The following is an 18,064-nucleotide window of genomic DNA, read 5'->3' on the forward strand; positions in this document are numbered from 1 at the left end:
CATTCGGGGGACAGGGACACGTCTGGCATTTGGGGTGAACCGTGGCTATACCTACGTTCGTAATTCAAGGGAGATAGCTGTAGCGGAATGTTATCCTTGCGCAGGGAGATGCATTATCCGTGAAGTCCTGCGATTACAAACGAGCCTTGGGCCTTCGCGGTTGGACCTCATAGTTGGACATTCCTAAAGCTAGCGGAAGATGGATTCTGGACCGGGCCTGGGAATAAGAAGTCTAAGCCCATTAGATTTCTTGTTCCCCAAGAACTACGTGGGCTTGATTCCCTATAAATAGGGATACATAGGCAAATTGTGAGGGGTCGGAAGTGAGAGCCATAAGTAGCCACCATTAACCCTAAGCAATCTCAGCCCCCAATTTATCACAACCACCACACTCCGCTCACTTTTCAGGCGAAGAACCACCATCGTAAATCTTGATTCCGGCGACGAACCTCAAACTTTGTTGATACCAAATTCCTCCGTCAACACCTGTCTGACAGTTTTTCAATAAAAAACTGTTGTAACTGTCTGCAACAGCAATATCAAAAAGGACCTTAATAAAAACGATATAACAATAAGTGAATCCTCTCCGTCCACATAAAAAAATCACTCTTAGGTATGCGGAGAGTTCATAATAACTTCAGCATTTTTGTTTTTGGCCCTTTGTGTGTAGTGTGTACATGATTTTCACACCAGAAACTAAAATGTAGGGAATAATTTGAACAAAATCAAGAATACGCAACCAAAACCAATTCATTTTGTTGTGGTGCATTTGCTTTAGCCAGTTGACAGACTGTTGGTTGTTACTAATAAGATTGATCTTTGAAGCTGAATGACATAAATATCTACATATTCTTTATTTTGAGTACATACATAATTGAGTTAAAAACGGAAATTTTGGTTATCCGCCCCCAATTTCTTTGTGTTTATTTTACCTGTTGTCGACTCTCACCTGCATTGTCTCTTGGACGAAACATTCCACATCAATCTCATTATTCTCACCTCCATGCTCTGTTGCAGGAGGAATAAACGGTGGTCTAGCCACCTGCAATATTAAATCCCAATCCATTCCCCAGAAAAAACTGTGCCCTTTTATTTCCTCTGCACCAATCCTCATCCTGGGATCCTTCTCAAGCAACTTCCCGATCAAGTCCCTCAAAGCCGTTGGCTCCCCTACCAGCTTAGGAGACTTAGATAAAATCCGGTGAAACGTCTCCTTCCTGTTTACACCTCTAAAAGGCGTAACACTGTACAACATTTCATACAGCATGACGCCTAAGCACCACCAATCCACAGCAAAATCGTGACCTTTCCCTTCAATCATCTCTGGCGCTATATACTCCTCTGTTCCAACAAAGGAATTGGACTTGGTCACGGCGTCACACTCAGAATTCACTATTTCCTTCACCTGATCATCAGAATTTGTGAAATCCTCAGGAGTAATACCAGAGTTGCAACACCTGTAAAACTTCAGAAATGAACTTTTTGTCTTAACAAGCTCGGGTTTGGCTGGTTTGAAAACGCGACGAGATTTTGCAAGGAGTCTAGTAGACAAATCAAAATCAACGAGCATCAAATGTCCATTTTCCTGAATCATTACATTCTCTGGCTTTAAATCTCTGTAAACAATTCCTAATCCGTGCAGATAATCCAGTGCTAAAACTAATTCTGCCGCATAAAACCTTAACACAAAGAATATCAAAATCAGTTTAAACTTTAATCTCACAATATCTGTAATATAAAGATCATATGAATATATGATCAGTAAATAAATTTGATCAGTTATTTTTAATCAACATCAGTACGTGCCATAGACTTTATAGTATACTACAGTCCACAACAAATAACGGAATAAGTACCTGATCATGTCGTCGGAAAGCATTTTCTCCGTTTGTGTCATTCTGAGAGAATTGAGATGTTGTCCAGGACAATAATCGATTGCATATCCAATTATTTTGTCAGTTGATAAAACTCCGCGAAGTTTAGGTAGAAGTGGATGATGAAAACATGTTAACACCTCCTGTTCAAAGCAAATTCTTCTGTATTCATCATCCGCATCGCGACTCTGATCAAGTGAAGCTATTAAGATGGTCTTCAAGGCAAGCAATTCATCTGATCCTGTTTGGACTAAAAACACCACGCCTTTGGCACCTCGTCCTAGCGCAGAGATCACTTTTAATTGCTGCAGCTCTAAACATGGAACCTGTACTTTGCCGGAGGTCATGGTAAGTCTGATTAAAACTGATTCAGATCAGCTACCTACTTTGTCAAATACAGATGCATTTTGTGAGCTGTGCAAAGTGTTACATAGCCTAGCAATAGTACAAAGTTTGCGTGACACTCTATTTAGATAAATAAACATGCCCCATACGTCAATGTAGATATGAATAACAAATATAGACAAACAGTGACACAAGTAGAAATTAAATTAGTAGGTAATAATAATATGCATGTGCACACGCGCGGAAATTTGTTTACATGCAAATCAAACAAATGATGGATATTCATCTTTCGGTTACGGATATTCTTTCTAACAATCACATTTAATCCGTGAGCAAAAACTGCTCTTGCATTTTTAATTTGAGCAACTTGTTACAAAATGTATTATAAAACATTTTTGATGTAATATATAATCTTTATAAAATTCAGAGATGCCACTATTAATTAAAGGACCAATGGAGATATGGACAGAATCCTTTTTAAATTCTAATGCTTGCAGATGCTTTTAATTTCTTTCTTTTTATCGTGTAAAAAAATTATAAAATTTTATGCACAGGACGTTATTCACTTATTTTCCCTGTGTCATGCGTGCTTTTGGTTTTGGTCCTAAACATGTCCAACAATCTCTCATGTGAGAATTACATCTCTTAATGGTCCAATTATCAATAATAAATTATTAAAATATGTGGCCTCATGATTAGAGGTCACATCTCGTAATTATGCAAAAAAATACGAGTCCGGTAAGAGATCGAACCTTACAGACAAGTAAGCATACCCTCATCTCCGGGTCACATCGCTAAATAACGAATGTGGGACACATCTCAATCCCAATTTGGAGTCATATTCGACATCTCCATAAAAAACTAATCTTAACTACAAGAGAATAAGTGATGACATGATACGTTATTACATGGAGGTCAGCACACTATCAACTTACATTATATATTCTCTATTGATTCGAAGACCCAGGACCGGGTCTGAAGGGGTCGCATGTGAGGAACGATCGTTATGCGTGGCTAGGTCTATCGTGATCGCACACACACTCTAAAAGGCTACATCGCATTACCAGACTCAAAAGGTCGCATGTGAGGTCATATCCTCTGTATGGTCACATCACATGACCCCAAATGGTCACTTGTGAGACCTCCATGTGTTCTCGTACCTTATCAATGAGATATATTTGCCTAATATCATGACAGTCTATTCTGGTCTAATTGGGCTTGACCATGGACACATATGGATATTTTACGGACGACCACGCGGTCAATGAATATGGGCCTTGATGGACTGGACCAAACTGAAGCCTATCTGGGTAACTTGTCCTCCAAGAATCAAGTGTGGTTTGAACCCCTATAAAAGGGTACGTAAGTCTCTTATTTACAGATGATCAACAGTTTGAAATAAAGAGAGAATAAATAATATTCCTCTTGCATTCTACGAATCATCAAATAAGATCAACAACAACGTCCATCAATTTTTGTCCAATATTCTTCGCGTTCTTCATGAAAACATCTTTAAATGAATATAATTAGCTACATGATTCAAGTAACCTCCGAGGTAATGTGTTGTTACAATTTTCTCCCAACAACACCTTGAAATATAAACCTTATATCTGAAATATGAGTCCAAATACTGGACATGAAAATTAGGTAAAGAAAACAGATTTACGGATAGTATAAGCAGGGCCGACCCTAGAAATTTGAATGAACTAAGAAAATTTTAAAAATGGTGCCCCATGTTCATTATGTCGATTTTTTTACGCATCTATAATTAAGATTTTTATAACACTTATATATGCAAAAACATATATAATAGAAATTGTTGATATTGAGGTCTAAGTAATCACAAATTCGATAAAATATATCATATAGAATGATTCATTGTAAGATCATTCATTTTTTACATAAAGTCTATCAATTATTATACAATGGGTAGTTATGTGCAACATCTTAGATTCAAGTCTATTATTTCATCAGTTAATCAAGAAATTCAAATAAGCCTTACTTGCTTTTGAATATATATATACACACATACATACATGTATACATACATATCATATAAAGGTCAAATGACCACTTAATCTCCTCGTACTGAATTGACCACATGTAACACCATTATGTTGATGATAACAAATTATTTTTAATATTAATCGGAATTATGATTTACATCGTGCTTTATTTACTTCAATGTCCGACATGACTTTGATCGCCTTAACTAAGGACCGGCTCTTAGTACATAATCATGGATTTAATTTTTTTCCGTTACAAGTGACTTTGTTATCTTAAATCGAGCAAAAATGAAATCTCCCTGCAGTTATTTAATGTTAGGTAATGAATCACACACACAGAGGGGGGGGGGGTGAATGTGTTTTTCTGATTTTAGGCTTTTCTTGAAAGATAATAGTTGAACAAAGTAAATTAAATCTTGTATAGAAAAGTGTTCATGCAGAAATTAAACTTGCACAAAATAAAGAACACAGATCTTTAAAACTCACTTAATTTTTGTATTAAAAATTAAGATATTTTGCTACAAAATTTCTAAGCTCTTCGAAGTTAAAGAGCTCAGTTTCTTCTCGAGAGTGTTATAAGAATTTTTTATCTAAATTATTACTTCTAACTAGAGGACCAGTGTTAACTTTATAGCTCAGTTAATTGCTGGTTTACACATTGGATAATAAATATGCTATTAGCTTTTCTAAACTGTCACTTGTCATTTCTATTTATAGAAAAACAAATCTTCCATTTCTGGCTTAGCATATCTTTAGCATCCCGTGTTTACTTTAATCTTTCTCTGTTAGTTAATCTTTTCCATTGATCTTGCACACACTTCAAGCTGCTTTTTGTAGACTTATCAATCCAGCTGTTGTATTATTTGTTGATTGTTTATCTTGGATATTAAACTGATCTGCAATTTTGTACTTTGAGACTGTACCTCGAGATCTCCAGTTTGAATTAATAGAACACTTGATATCTCGATAATTACAAAGGCTTATCGAGATCTCTAGTACTTCATATTAAGTTTGGCTTGTAGAGGTCTTCAGCTCATCGAGATCTCTAGTCTTCATAACTTCACTTGACTAGTAGATATCTCTGAGTTCTCGAATGGATATAAACTTTTCGATAACTCTGAGTTCTCTAGTGAAAGAATGACTTGTAGATATCTTTTTGAGTTCTCGAGTAGCTTTCCTGACTTCTCTACTCCCGACGGATATTGCTTATCCGTTGAGTAGATATATAGCTCATCCATCGAGTAGATATATAGCTTATCCGTCACGTAGATATTTCTCATCCGTCGAGTAGATATTGCTCATCCGTTAAGTAGATGTTGTTCATCCATCGAGTAGATATATAGCTCATCCGTCTAGTAGATATTGCTTATCCGTCAGTACTCTCTGAAGTTTGAATGACTTCTCGATAAGTCATTCTGAAGTTCTCAAATGACTTCTCTATAATATTAAATCTGTGACTTGTAGAGATCTTGACTTAGAACATTTTTCTCCAAAACAGATTTATTCAACTCCAAACTTCTTCAAAATTCTTCTGAGGCATGATCTTCTTGATCTTCTTCTAGATAGAATCTTTAGGCTTGATACTATTTTAGGAAAAAGACTCCAGTTTGCTCCTTTGTATTTTTACAAACTTTAAGTGTTACAAGTACATAATATAAATTTAGATAACAATACAACTAACTTAGGGTTGGCCCCAAGCTTAGCTGATTACTGAAAATAACTATTCATTAATCTTCTACTCAGATCATAGTTGCTAATGACTTTGTTAGCTCCAGTAATCTTTGACATCATCTATTATATATTACAATCACCCCCAACTTGTTCATTATGAAATTATGCACAAGTTCTGATTGATGATATCAAAACTTTATCTAAATGCAGAAACCAATCTTCCCATCTGATCTTCTTTTGTGAGTTGCATTTAGATTTACTCTTCCTTCTCCCCCTATCAAGAAAAGAATATTATTATCTGGAAACATCCATTAGCTGTTTTGGCATTTAGATATATTCTCCCCCTTTTTGACATTATCTTCAGGAAGAATGATCCAGCTAGATGCACATTGTTCAAGCTTTTGTCAATATTCATTTAGAACACTATCAGCAACTTCAAGCTTTAGTGAGGTCTGTAGTGATGAGTTTATCAAGTAGAATAGAATAGGAAATTCCTAAGCTCTCGGTTCTTTTGAATAAGTAGTCTCACTACTTCTCACTGCACTAGCCTCATGACTTTTAAGAGTCAGAGTAACCTCACAAGGATTGCTAAATCCAAACACTCATCTACCTCTCCTTTTGTCAGGAAGGATCCTGCCTCTCTTATATTCTATTATTCTCTCAATCTTTTCTCACATTCTCACATGAAAGGCTCAATTGTTATTTGTCCTTCAAAAATAAGAGGTGGCTGAAAAGAGTTAATCTGTGATCATATGATTAGGGGAAATCCATATAGGTCTAATTATACTCATTTCACCAGAAGAGTGAGTGCATAATGTTAGATATTTTTGATAATGTCATGACTAATATGATTTATGTTTAGTTTTCAGATCTTACTTAAACAGGACAAATCAGTACTTAACTGAAATCAGCACTTATATTGAAGTCAAAATTTAAGTGATCAGTACTTAAGGTTCAGGAGATATTTATCAGGAGATAATATCAGAACTTAAAGGAAACTTTCAGATAAGGAAGGCGGCTGATTGAAAGGAAAGAAGATCGAGACAAACGTAAGAAGAGATATTCATGAAGAAGGAATTCTATGAAGAATGGATTACTTGGAAGAAAAGATATCTGATTGATATAGTTATATTCCATATCAATTAGCGATTATCTTGTAACTGTGTAGTATATAAACACAGACATAGGGTTTACACTATAAGTGTTATCATTATCGAGAATATTATTCATTGTAACCCTAGCAGCTCTCGTGATATTTGTTCATCACTGAGAGAGGACAGTTCCATATTGTTACAGAGTTTATTGCATTGAATAAAGTCCGTTTTCTGTTACTTATATTATTTGAATTCGATTTGATTGTGCTATACACTGTATTCAACCCCCTTCTACAGTGTGTGTGACCTAACAAGTGGTATCAGAGCCTATCTGTTAACACACAAACAGTTTAAGATCCAAAAACAATCATGTCTGAAGCAGAAACTCCAACCAAGCCCACCAAAACTGAAGAACCACCAAAGACTCAAATCCATAGTCGATATGAGGCTATTAGAGTTCCCATACTGAAGCCATCTGAATATCCCATATGGAAGGTGAGGATGACTATGTTTCTGGAAGCTACTGATCCAGAATATCTTGACAGAATCCATAAAGGACCTCATAAGCCAACAAAACTCGTTGTTGTAGTTGCAGGTGAAGCAGCAAAGTCTGTACCAAAGGAGAAGAGTGATTACACTGCTGAAGATATTGCTTCAATTGCTAAGGATGCTAAGTTACGATACTTGCTGCATAGTGCCATTGATAATGTAATGTCAAACAGGGTAATTAACTGCAAGACTGCAAAGGAAATATGGGATGCCTTGGAGACAAGGTACCAGGGAACTGATTCGATTAAGAAGAACAGGAAGACAATACTCACTCAAAAGTATGAACACTTTGACTCAAAGCCTAATAAGTCATTGACTGATTTATATGACAGATTTTTCAAACTCTTAAATGATTTGTCACTAGTTGATAAGGAGTATGATATTGAAGATTCAAACCTTAAATTCCTGTTAGCTCTTGCTGAAAGTTGGGATTTGAAGGCAACAATTATAAGAGACAACTATAATCTTGAAGAAACAACTCTTGATAAAATTTATGGGATGCTCAAGACTCATGAACTTGAGATGGAACAAAGAAGCAAGAGGAAAGGAGGAAAGTTAAGGACAGTTGCTCTTAAGGCTGAAGAAGAATCCCCCAAGAAAGCTACCTCAAGGAAAGGCAAGGGAAAAGCGCTCATCACAAAGTCTGATACTGAGTCATCAAGTTCTGATAGTGATGATGACTCAGAAACTGAAAGCTTGCCTGAGATGGATGCTGATGAAGAGATGATGAAGCTGTGTGCTCTTATGGTGAAAGTAATCACAAGGATTGCATACAGGAAGTTCAGAAAGGGAAAGAGGTTTTCCAGGAAAGGTGCAAGTTCTGATAAGAAGAATTTCAGAAAATCTGAAGGCAAAGGAGGGAAGTCTGACAGAGGAGATCACTCAAATGTCAAATGCTACAGCTGTGGTGAGAAAGGCCACATATCTCCTGATTGCAAGAAAATGAAGAGTGACAAAGGCAAGGCTCTTGTCACAAAGAAGAAAAGCTGGACAGACACTTCAGATTCTGAAAGTGAGGAGAACTATGCCTTGATGGCAAATGCTGATAGCAGTCCTGAAGCTGCTGAGTTAAAGGTACCTCAAACTACTTATGCCTTTCATACTGATGATATTAATGAGTTGAGAAGATATCTTAAAACCATGTTTATTAGTTATAGAGATCAAACTTTAACATGTGAAAGATTAACTTCTGAAAATCTTGCTTGTAAAAAGAGGAATGATTATTTAGAAAAAGAGTTAGTCATGTTCCATCAAACTCAGAAAGATAGAGATGATGCTTTCTATGTTAGGGATGAAGTACTTAAAATGAATGAATCTCTAAAAACTGAGCTAGAAAAGGAAAGAGAGATTATCAGGACTTGGACTAACTCTGGCAGAACAACTCAGAATTTGTTAAGTAGTGGAAACTGGAAAGAGGGCTTAGGTTATGGAGATGATAAGAATGATAAAGGAACTGTAGAAATTAAGCCTATAGTTGTTAAACAAAAGCCAAAGTTAAAACCTGTTAAGTTTGTAGCTGTAAAGTCTGAAACTGAAAAATCAGAAGTTAAAGAGGAATTAACTTCTGACAAAGTAAAACAGGAAAAGACAACTGAAGTAAACGTGGGCTTAATGACAAAGAAGCAGCTTAAGCATAAGCTGAAAGAAGTTAAGAATATAAACAAGGTAAAGTCTCCTAGGAAAAATAGGAATGGAAAGGAAGGTATAAATAAAAGCAATGATTATAAGCCTGTTCCTAATGCTCCTAGAAAAACATGTCATAACTGTGGAAGTTCTAACCATCTGGTTTCTTTTTGCAGGAAGAATAAGAACATAAACTCCTTACCTTCAAAGTCAGGAGTTAAGAGTCAGTCTGTTAGATATAAATCACAAAATCCTTGTTTTCATTGTGGTAGTTTATGGCATTCCATTTATACTTGTAAGGAATATCATAGTTTGTACTATGATTATTATCAAATAAAACCTTCTTTAAAGAAAGTTAGCATTGTTCCTTCTAGTGTAAGTTCTGATACAAAGTCTGATAGTATAAATACTGATAAGAAAAATGTTAACATGAACTCTGATGCTAAATCCGCTGTAAATGTTAACAAACTTAATAAGGCCACAGGATCCAAGCAAGTCTGGGTCCTTAAAACTAATCATTAGTGGTCTTTGTGATTGCAGGGCAACAGGAAAAACATCCTAGTTCTGGACAGTGGATGTTCAGGACATATGACTGGAAATAAAGCCCTGCTATCAGACTTTGTTAAGAAGGCTGACCCAAGTGTTTCTTATGGAGATGGCAACATTGGAAAAATATTGGGATATGGCAATATCAATCTTGGGAATGTCATCATTAAAGAAGTAGCTCTGGTCTTAGGACTTAAACACAATCTGCTGAGTGTTAGTCAAATCTGTGACAGAGGTTATCATGTGGATTTCTTTGAAGAACACTGTGAAATTGTAAGCAAATCTATAGGCAAAGTTGTTATGAAAGGATACAGGCATGGTAACATTTATGAAGCCAAGCTTTCAACAAGTACTGATGGGTCTGCAATTTGTCTGGTGAGTAGAGCATCAATTGAAGAAAGCTGGAATTGGCACAAGAAACTCTCTCATTTAAATTTCAACAATATAAATGAACTGGTCAAGAAAGATCTTGTGAGAGGACTACCAAAGTCAGTATTTGCTCTTGATGGCCTTTGTGATTCTTGTTAGAAGGCTAAACAAAGAAAATCTTCATTCAAGAGCAAGACTAAATCATCAATTCTTGAGCCTTATCACCTACTACATGTTGATCTATTTGGTCCAGTGAATGTCATGTCTATTGCAAAGAAGAAATATGCTATGGTCATAGTGGATGAGTTCACCAGATACACATGGGTGTATTTCTTGCACACAAAAAGTGAAACTGCATCTATCTTGATTGATCATGTCAAGCAACTGGATAAATTAGTCAAAAATTCTGTAAAGATAATAAGAAGTGATAATGACACTGAGTTCAAGAATTTGACAATGGAAGAGTTCTGCAAAGACCATGGAATCAAGCAGGAATTTTCTGCTCCTGGAACTCCACAGCAAAATGGAGTTGTTGAGAGAAAGAATAGAACCCTTATTGAAGTTGCACGAACTATGCTTGATGAAGCAAAGCTACCAACCTATTTTTGGGCTGAAGCTATGCAGACTGCTTGTTTTACTCAGAATGCAACACTTATTAACAAGCAAGGAAAGACACCATATGAGATGGTGAAGAAAAAGAAGCCAAATCTGAAGTATTTTCATGTATTTGGATGCAATTGTTTTGTTCTTAAGACTCATCCTGAACAGCTATCCAAATTTGACTTAAAAGCTGATGAAGGAATTTTTATTGGATATCCACTTTCCACAAAAGCCTTCAGAGTCTACAATTTAAGAACACGGGTTGTCATGGAATCTATCAATGTCACCTTTGATGATAAGAAGATTAATGGACTTGAAGATTTCAATGATCATGATCAGCTGAGATTCGAAAATGAAGACTTAAATTCTGATACTGAAAATCCTGACAGTCTAAATCCTGATACTACAAACTCTAATGGATTAAACTCTGATGTTATTGAAACTGTGGTGACTACGTCAAAGGAAGATGTACTTGTGCAGGGGGAGCATACTGAAGATATAACCACATCTCAAGAAGCATCAGAACATACAACTGGCTCTTCAAGTTCTGATTCATCAAGTTCTGATAAGCCAAGTTCTGATAGTTCTGAAAACTTAAATTCTGAAGGATCCAACTCAGAGAGCATAGTTTCAGGGGGAGCATCAGAAAATGTTGATGAAGATAGCATGGATCATGGGGGAGCATCCAGTTCTAGAGAAAACCTTCCATCTGCAAGGAAGTGGACTAAATCACATAGACCTGACTTAATAATTGGAAATCCTGATGCATGTGTCAGAACTAGAACAGCTACTTCAAGTGAATGTCTCTATAATTCTTTTCTTTCTCAGACTGAACCAAAGAAAGTAGAAGAAGCTCTTCAAGATGTTGATTGGGTGCAAGCAATGCAGGAAGAGTTAAATAAATTTGAAAGAAACAAAGTCTGGACCCTAGTGCCAAGACCAAAGAACATATCTATTGTTGGTAAAAAATGGGTGTTCAGAAATAAAACTGATAGTGATGGTATAATTACAAGGAATAAATCAAGGTTGGTTACAAAAGGATATTCTCAACAAGAGGGAATTGATTATGATGAAACATTTGCACCAGTTGCTAGATTGGAAGCCATAAGGATATTTTTGGCTTATGCTGCTCACAAAAAGTTTACTGTCTTTCAAATGGATGTGAAAAGTGCTTTTCTCAATGGAGAATTGGAAGAGGAAGTATATGTTGAACAACCTCCAGGCTTTGTAGATCCCAAATATCCAAATGATGTCTACAGGCTTGATAAAGCACTTTATGGCCTTAAGCAAGCTCCAAGAGCATGGTATGAGACTTTAGCTCAGTTTCTTCTGGAAAGTGGATTTAATAGAGGAACTATTGACAAAACACTGTTCTACCTCAACCATGGAAATGACTTACTTTTGGTTCAGATATATGTTGATGATATCATCTTTGGTTCTACACATGACAGACTTTGCAAGAAGTTTGCCAAACTGATGCAGTCAAGATATCAAATGAGTATGATGGGGGAACTTAGCTATTTTCTGGGCCTTCAAGTCAAGCAGAATGAAGAAGACACTTTTATTTATCAAACCAAGTACACCAGAAATTTGCTGAAGAAATTTGGAATGCAAGATTGTTCAAGTGCATCCACTCCCATGGCCACTGCAACAAAATTGGATAAGGATACTGGTAAATCAGTAGATATTACTGATTATAGAGGTATGATTGGCTCTCTAGTCTATCTAACTGCTAGTAGACCTGATATCATGTATGCTACCTGTCTTTGTGCAAGATTTCAAGCAGATCCAAGAGAACCTCACTTAACAGCCGTGAAAAGAATTTTCAAGTATCTTAAGGGAATAGCTGATCTGGGATTGTGGTATCCCATAGAATCAGACTTTAAACTAATAGGTTACTCAGATGCAGATTTTGCAGGTTGCAAAATTGACAGGAAAAACACAAGTGGAAGCTGCCAATTTCTTGGAGGCAGATTGGTTTCTTGGTTCAGCAAGAAACAAAAGTCAATTTCCACATCAACTGCAGAAGCAGAATACATTGCTGCATGAAGCTGTTGTGCCCAGATTCTTTGGATGAAGAATCAGTTACTGGATTATGGGTTAACATATTTTAAAATCCCTATTTACTGTGATAATCAAAGTGCTATTGCTATGACAGGTAATCCAGTTCAACACTCAATGACAAAGTACATCAGCATTAGGTACCACTTCATAAGGGAACATGTGGATGAAGGTACAGTGGAATTGCATTTTGTTCCAACAGATCAACAACTAGCAGATATCTTCACCAAACCACTGCGTGAAGCTACTTTTACAAGATTGGTAAATGAACTTGGAATGGTTTCAGGTTCTTTCTCTAAATTTGCTTAGCTTTTGTTCTGATGCATCAGACCTTATGATCAGTATTTACAGATATTACTATCTTTGTGTATTCTGTGCCTAATTGAAAATTGCTTAAGTATTGATTGTTGTTTGATGTGAATTTCTAAACTCTGATAGTGATATAAATGTTTCTGTGACTATTCAATCCAATGAGGATAAATATGATAGATGCTGACCTATTAGTCTTTAATATACTAACAAATCCCATGTTAGAAGTAATTATTTATGTGGAAATCTATTGACACAAGCAAATTCTGTTATTGAGCTTAGTTAAGTTTACTTTGTCTATCTTATTACTAAGTCAAAAATTAAAATAATGCTTCTCATCTGTTAAGTTCCGATGTTAGTAAATCTGATGAATGTACTAAGTGCTGATAAGCCTCACTTATCAAAAGAAAAGGAAAAGAAAAAGAAATAAAAATCAGGTACTCCTTTGAGATCTAGAGTAAAAATTGTGGAAGGGAAGACCCAAGTGCATTGCTGGTATTAAGTAATATGCATCTGAAAAGCAAAAATAAATATTTTTCTTGGTGACTTTTCACACTCTATGATTACTGGAGAAATACTCTGATAATTGCATAAATTCTGATAAGCAGTCGTGACTCACTTACACTGAGAAGCCACTGTAAAATGGAATTTCAAAAGATGCATAAAATGAGCACAAAACAGTTGAGGTGGACTCATGCATGGACTCATTCTAAAAGTAGACTTCAGAATCATGACATGTTTTGAGCAAAGTTCTTAGTTATGCCTTATTTTTAAGATGTATAGAAGTGAATCAGACTTTAATCTTTATCTGATATTTAGCTTACTGCACACACATACACTCCATATGAATGATGAAAATTACTGTGGTGATAAATGATGTTTTAGATGAACAGTTTATGTATCAGATTGTATAAATTATGAGGACAAGTTCTGATGATTAAGTTCTGAAGAAATGAAATCAAAATTTGTGTGAAGAATTGCAGAAATAGGCATTCATCTTTTTTGAGTTAAGAAATCATGTTCTGATGACTGTTAAGTTCTGATATTTCACTCTGTTTCTTTACTTGACTTATTTGTGGTTACAATATGAAACAGTCTTATTTAAAATCAGAATATATTTGGGTGAGATATTAACAGTCAATACAATTAGGGTTAGTGGCACACGTCCATGCACAGTAATTTTTACTTGTTTCATGTGCGCATTAAATCCTATTTTACACTTCCAATGGCTGTTTTTTTCTTCTCATCAGTCTAGGGAGACGAGGTAGACTTATTTCTACCCATAATCATTAAATTTTCCTTGCGTCTCCTGACATTCCATTGGCTATATAAACTAACACTTCATTCCAGCCAATACATATCTCATTTTCTCACAAACTCACTCTCGTCTTATTCTTATCACCACAAATGGCTGCGTTTGGCTGGTTTTACAATTATGGTACTGAGACAGTACATGTTTTTCTCCATGGAATTCCAACTCCATACCATATCAACAACATCCCTCACAATCTCTGGATTCAATTTCCAGAGATCATTAAACGTGATCTGTTGACAGTCCGAAGAGATCTACATCTCCGTCGTCTCCGACAGCAGGAGCGAATCATTCGTCTCGCTGTTCTTTTTGTTGAGAGTAGGAAGAAGAAATAGTTTCTGCTCCCTGTTTCTCTTCACTGTCAGCTTTATCTGGCTTCTAAAGCTTAGGACAAAAGCTGTTGATGTTAGGACTTGTAGCTTAGGACAATCTTGTACTTTTGTGATGTAATTTAAATTTCATGGAATGTATTTGCTCAATATATTAATGAAATTTTATATTTATGCAAGATTTTGTCTCTGAGTCGTTTGATATTCTGATGCATTTTTAACTCCTGATTTACCCATATTCTGATGACCGATTTAACTCTGATACAAATCAAGTTCTGATTCTGACGTGTCAATATTTGTTTACTTGGTTTCTTTATGGTCATTCCTTTATTGGTCATATTTTTACAGAATAGTGGTCTCGCAGTGAAAATAATTTGTTAAGTGGGAACAGTTTTAAATTTTAAAATAAAACTGAACTACCTTAATTAATGGGATTACTTGGTAAGTGGAACAGTTTTTCCTTGAAAAACTGCATGTGATAAGTAATGATTACTTTATTCCCGTGCCCATTAATTATCCTTTACTGCTGCATGTCTGACAGGTGTCCAACGGTTACTTTTTCTACCGTGTATAAGTAAAAGATAGAAAAGATTCTAAAATCTTTTATTTACTTTCACATTTTATCTCTCTCTTTTTACTACTATTCTCTCTCATCTCCTAATGCTTTTTCATACAGACATTTTATCAAACACCTTACAGGCAACCTCATTTCTCAATTTTTCTCATGGCACCTAAGGATTTGATTATAGATGGAGCCAAGTTTGTACCCAACAACTATGCTGCAATCTTGAACCATGCTAAAGCTCCATCTGATTTGTACTTTGTGCAAGATCTTCTAGCACACAGTGAGATTGGGTATGCGTTAACCCAACCTCAAGTCATTTCCAGTCAACAAGTTCTGACGTTCTGGCGGACTGGGCATTTTGATAGTGGTGGTGCTACTGGTACTCCAAGCATTATTTTTGAAGTAAATGATGTTGAGCATGTGGTAACTCCTGGAGCAGTTCGTAAAGCTCTACACTTACCAGAAGGCTGCATTTTCTCAATAGCAGAGGAACCTGTTCTACAGCAACTCATGGCCAATTTGGGGTATAAGAGTTTGGCCAAGTTTGGACAGTTGAAAAGAGCACATATCAGAAAGGAATGGAGCTTTTTCTTCGACCGCATCACTAAGGCATTCTCCAATAAGTGTTCCAACTTTGATGCCATTCCAATTATGAGTCAACACATTGGGTATGCTATTATTCACCAAACTCATTTTGATTTTGCAAGAGTTGTGCTAGGTTTTATAGGGGACGGGATGACATAAGATAAGAATGTAGTATACTTTGCTAGATTCCGTCAGCTTATATATAACTTCCGTTGTGTTGATGAACCCCAACCTACCACTGACTTATTTCCACCCTTTAAACTTGCAAAACGGGCTTTTAATGACTTGGTAAATGCTGACCTTAAGAAAAAGGTGGTTAGACCCTTACAGATACCTCAGTCTGTAAAATAGATCCTGGTAAATGCTGATCCTCAAACCTACAGATCTGTTTACCCTGATGTTCAACCCACCAATACATCCCAGACACCACAACACCCATCAGAACATACCACATATACACATCAACCTACTCAACCCTCTATCAGAACATATATCAAACCTTCACAGATATCTCACCCTTCATCATCAGCACATACTGTGAGGCCTTCATCTTCAAAGCCCAAAAGGACAAAGACTGTACCTCAGACACCACAGAAGAGAAGGAGAATTGTTCTGAGAGATGAGTCAGATAGTGAGGAACATGTTCCTGTGTCAGAACCTGTTGTCAAAGAAGCTAAGAAGGTCTCTTCTCAGAAGGATACTGGAATTGGGGGCTCTAAACTTCTCAAAAGGCTTAGAAGGATGTATTCTGCTGAAACTCCCAAGGAATCTCCACCTTCAAAGAGATACAAGAAACAGAGAGCACAAAGGTACAGGGCTGAGTCAGTTTCAGAGGATGAGGAAGCAGCAACTAAGGAAGGAGATCAGGAATCTCTGATCTCACAAGAGCCAGAATTTACTGAAGCTACTGCATCTACACCTACATTGTCACCAACTCAGGAAACTGCTCAAGATAAAGTATCTACACCACCTGTGTCTCCTGTAAATGAACCAGTATCTACTGCAGACCCAGGCACAAGTGCTGAGATTGATATTCACAAACTAATTGTGCCTGAGGTTCTCTACTTAGAAGCTCCACCAGCTCCAATCAATCCATCAACAACACCAATTCCTGATACTAATAAAATTCCAGAATTGTCTACAACACCTTATCTGCATCTAGACATTGAAGATCAGACTATAGGTGAGCATCATAATATGGCTGTTGATCAGAATTTGGAAGCAGATCAGCACTTAGAGGATGATGTTGATGTTGAAGCCTCAATAGCCTCTCATACTGTTCTTTTATCAGAGGATGTTGACTCTGTAAGTTCTGATGCTGCAAATGCTGATGATGGTGATGCTGCTATAAATGCTGATGCTGATGAAGTTGGTCCTTCTGGACATGCACCTCTACCAGCTCCTTCAAAAGCTGAACTAGTTAAAAAGTTTGTTAGAGGAGATGCACCAGTACCTTGGATTGAAACTCCTAGAGGACAGAAGTGGACTAAGGAGTGGAACACAGTTACCTTTGTTCCAAATGAAAGAATTCTTGCTGAGCACTTGGCAAAAGCTGATTAGATGCTAGTTAATGATGATTTCAAGACACAGCTGCGAGTTACTGCATTGCGTACTAGACACCTTCAAGGTCAACACTCAACAACTCATGCTGAGGTGCATAAAATTCAAGAAGCTTTACTCAAGCAAGAAATGACTATGAAACTTGAAAAGAAAAGTTTTTTCCAACCTACCTTTGACAGAGTTGCTTACATTGAGAAAACCCAAGAGAAGCAACAATCTCAGATTGATGAAATTTTGAAAAATCAAGCATCTCAGCAATCTCAACTCGATGAAATTCAATCCTCAGTGGAATTGCTTGTCTCTCTTCTTTTACCTGCTGATGCCAAAAAGGGGGAGAAATTAATTAAGTCCAAATGCAAAACTGTTAAGATACTGAAGGGAAAGGATGATGAAAAAGATGACCAGGGAAACTCTGGAATGGGTGGAGGTCATGGTCAAGGTAGAGGTCTCTCATCAAGAAAAGCTGGCACTACAAGTCATAGAACAAGTTCTGATACTGGGAGAAGAATAACTGCTGATACTGGTAAAAGGATAAATCTGATGAACTTTTGGATCTTGATGAGGAAATTTCAAGACAGTTATTTCTGAAAGAAAATCCAGGAATGGACTTTGAAAGTCTAATGGAAGAAGAAGCTAGACTTAAGTCAGAAAAAGTCAACTCCAAAT

The 18,064-nt window shown here is 36.4% G+C and overlaps 1 protein-coding gene across 1 annotated transcript; it reads right to left on the reverse strand.

Moving 5' to 3' along the window:
- Positions 1-793: 793 nt before the first annotated feature.
- Positions 794-2,360, reverse strand: LOC141682602 (serine/threonine-protein kinase OXI1-like). The gene is made up of 2 exons (XM_074487293.1): positions 1,857-2,360; positions 794-1,679 (listed from the first exon to the last, which is right to left on the reverse strand). Exons 1-2 carry the CDS (start codon positions 2,219-2,221, stop codon positions 929-931), a joined length of 1,116 nt encoding a protein of 371 aa, XP_074343394.1. The 5' UTR covers positions 2,222-2,360; the 3' UTR covers positions 794-928.
- Between the last annotated feature and the right edge of the window lie 15,704 nt (positions 2,361-18,064).

This window comes from Apium graveolens, chromosome 9 (assembly GCF_009905375.1).
Source record: "Apium graveolens cultivar Ventura chromosome 9, ASM990537v1, whole genome shotgun sequence".
NCBI classification, from domain to species: Eukaryota; Viridiplantae; Streptophyta; class Magnoliopsida; order Apiales; family Apiaceae; genus Apium; species Apium graveolens.

What these genes read in the sequence shown, in the direction of transcription:
- LOC141682602 (XM_074487293.1), bottom strand. Translation starts at nt 2,221, where the DNA reads ATGACCTCCGGCAAAGTACAGGTTCCATGTTTAGAGCTGCAGCAATTA. An exon ending in CTTTCCGACGACATGATCAG is followed by an intron (nt 1,680 to 1,856) that starts GTACTTATTCCG and finishes CTTTGTGTTAAG; the next exon opens with GTTTTATGCGGCAGAATTAG.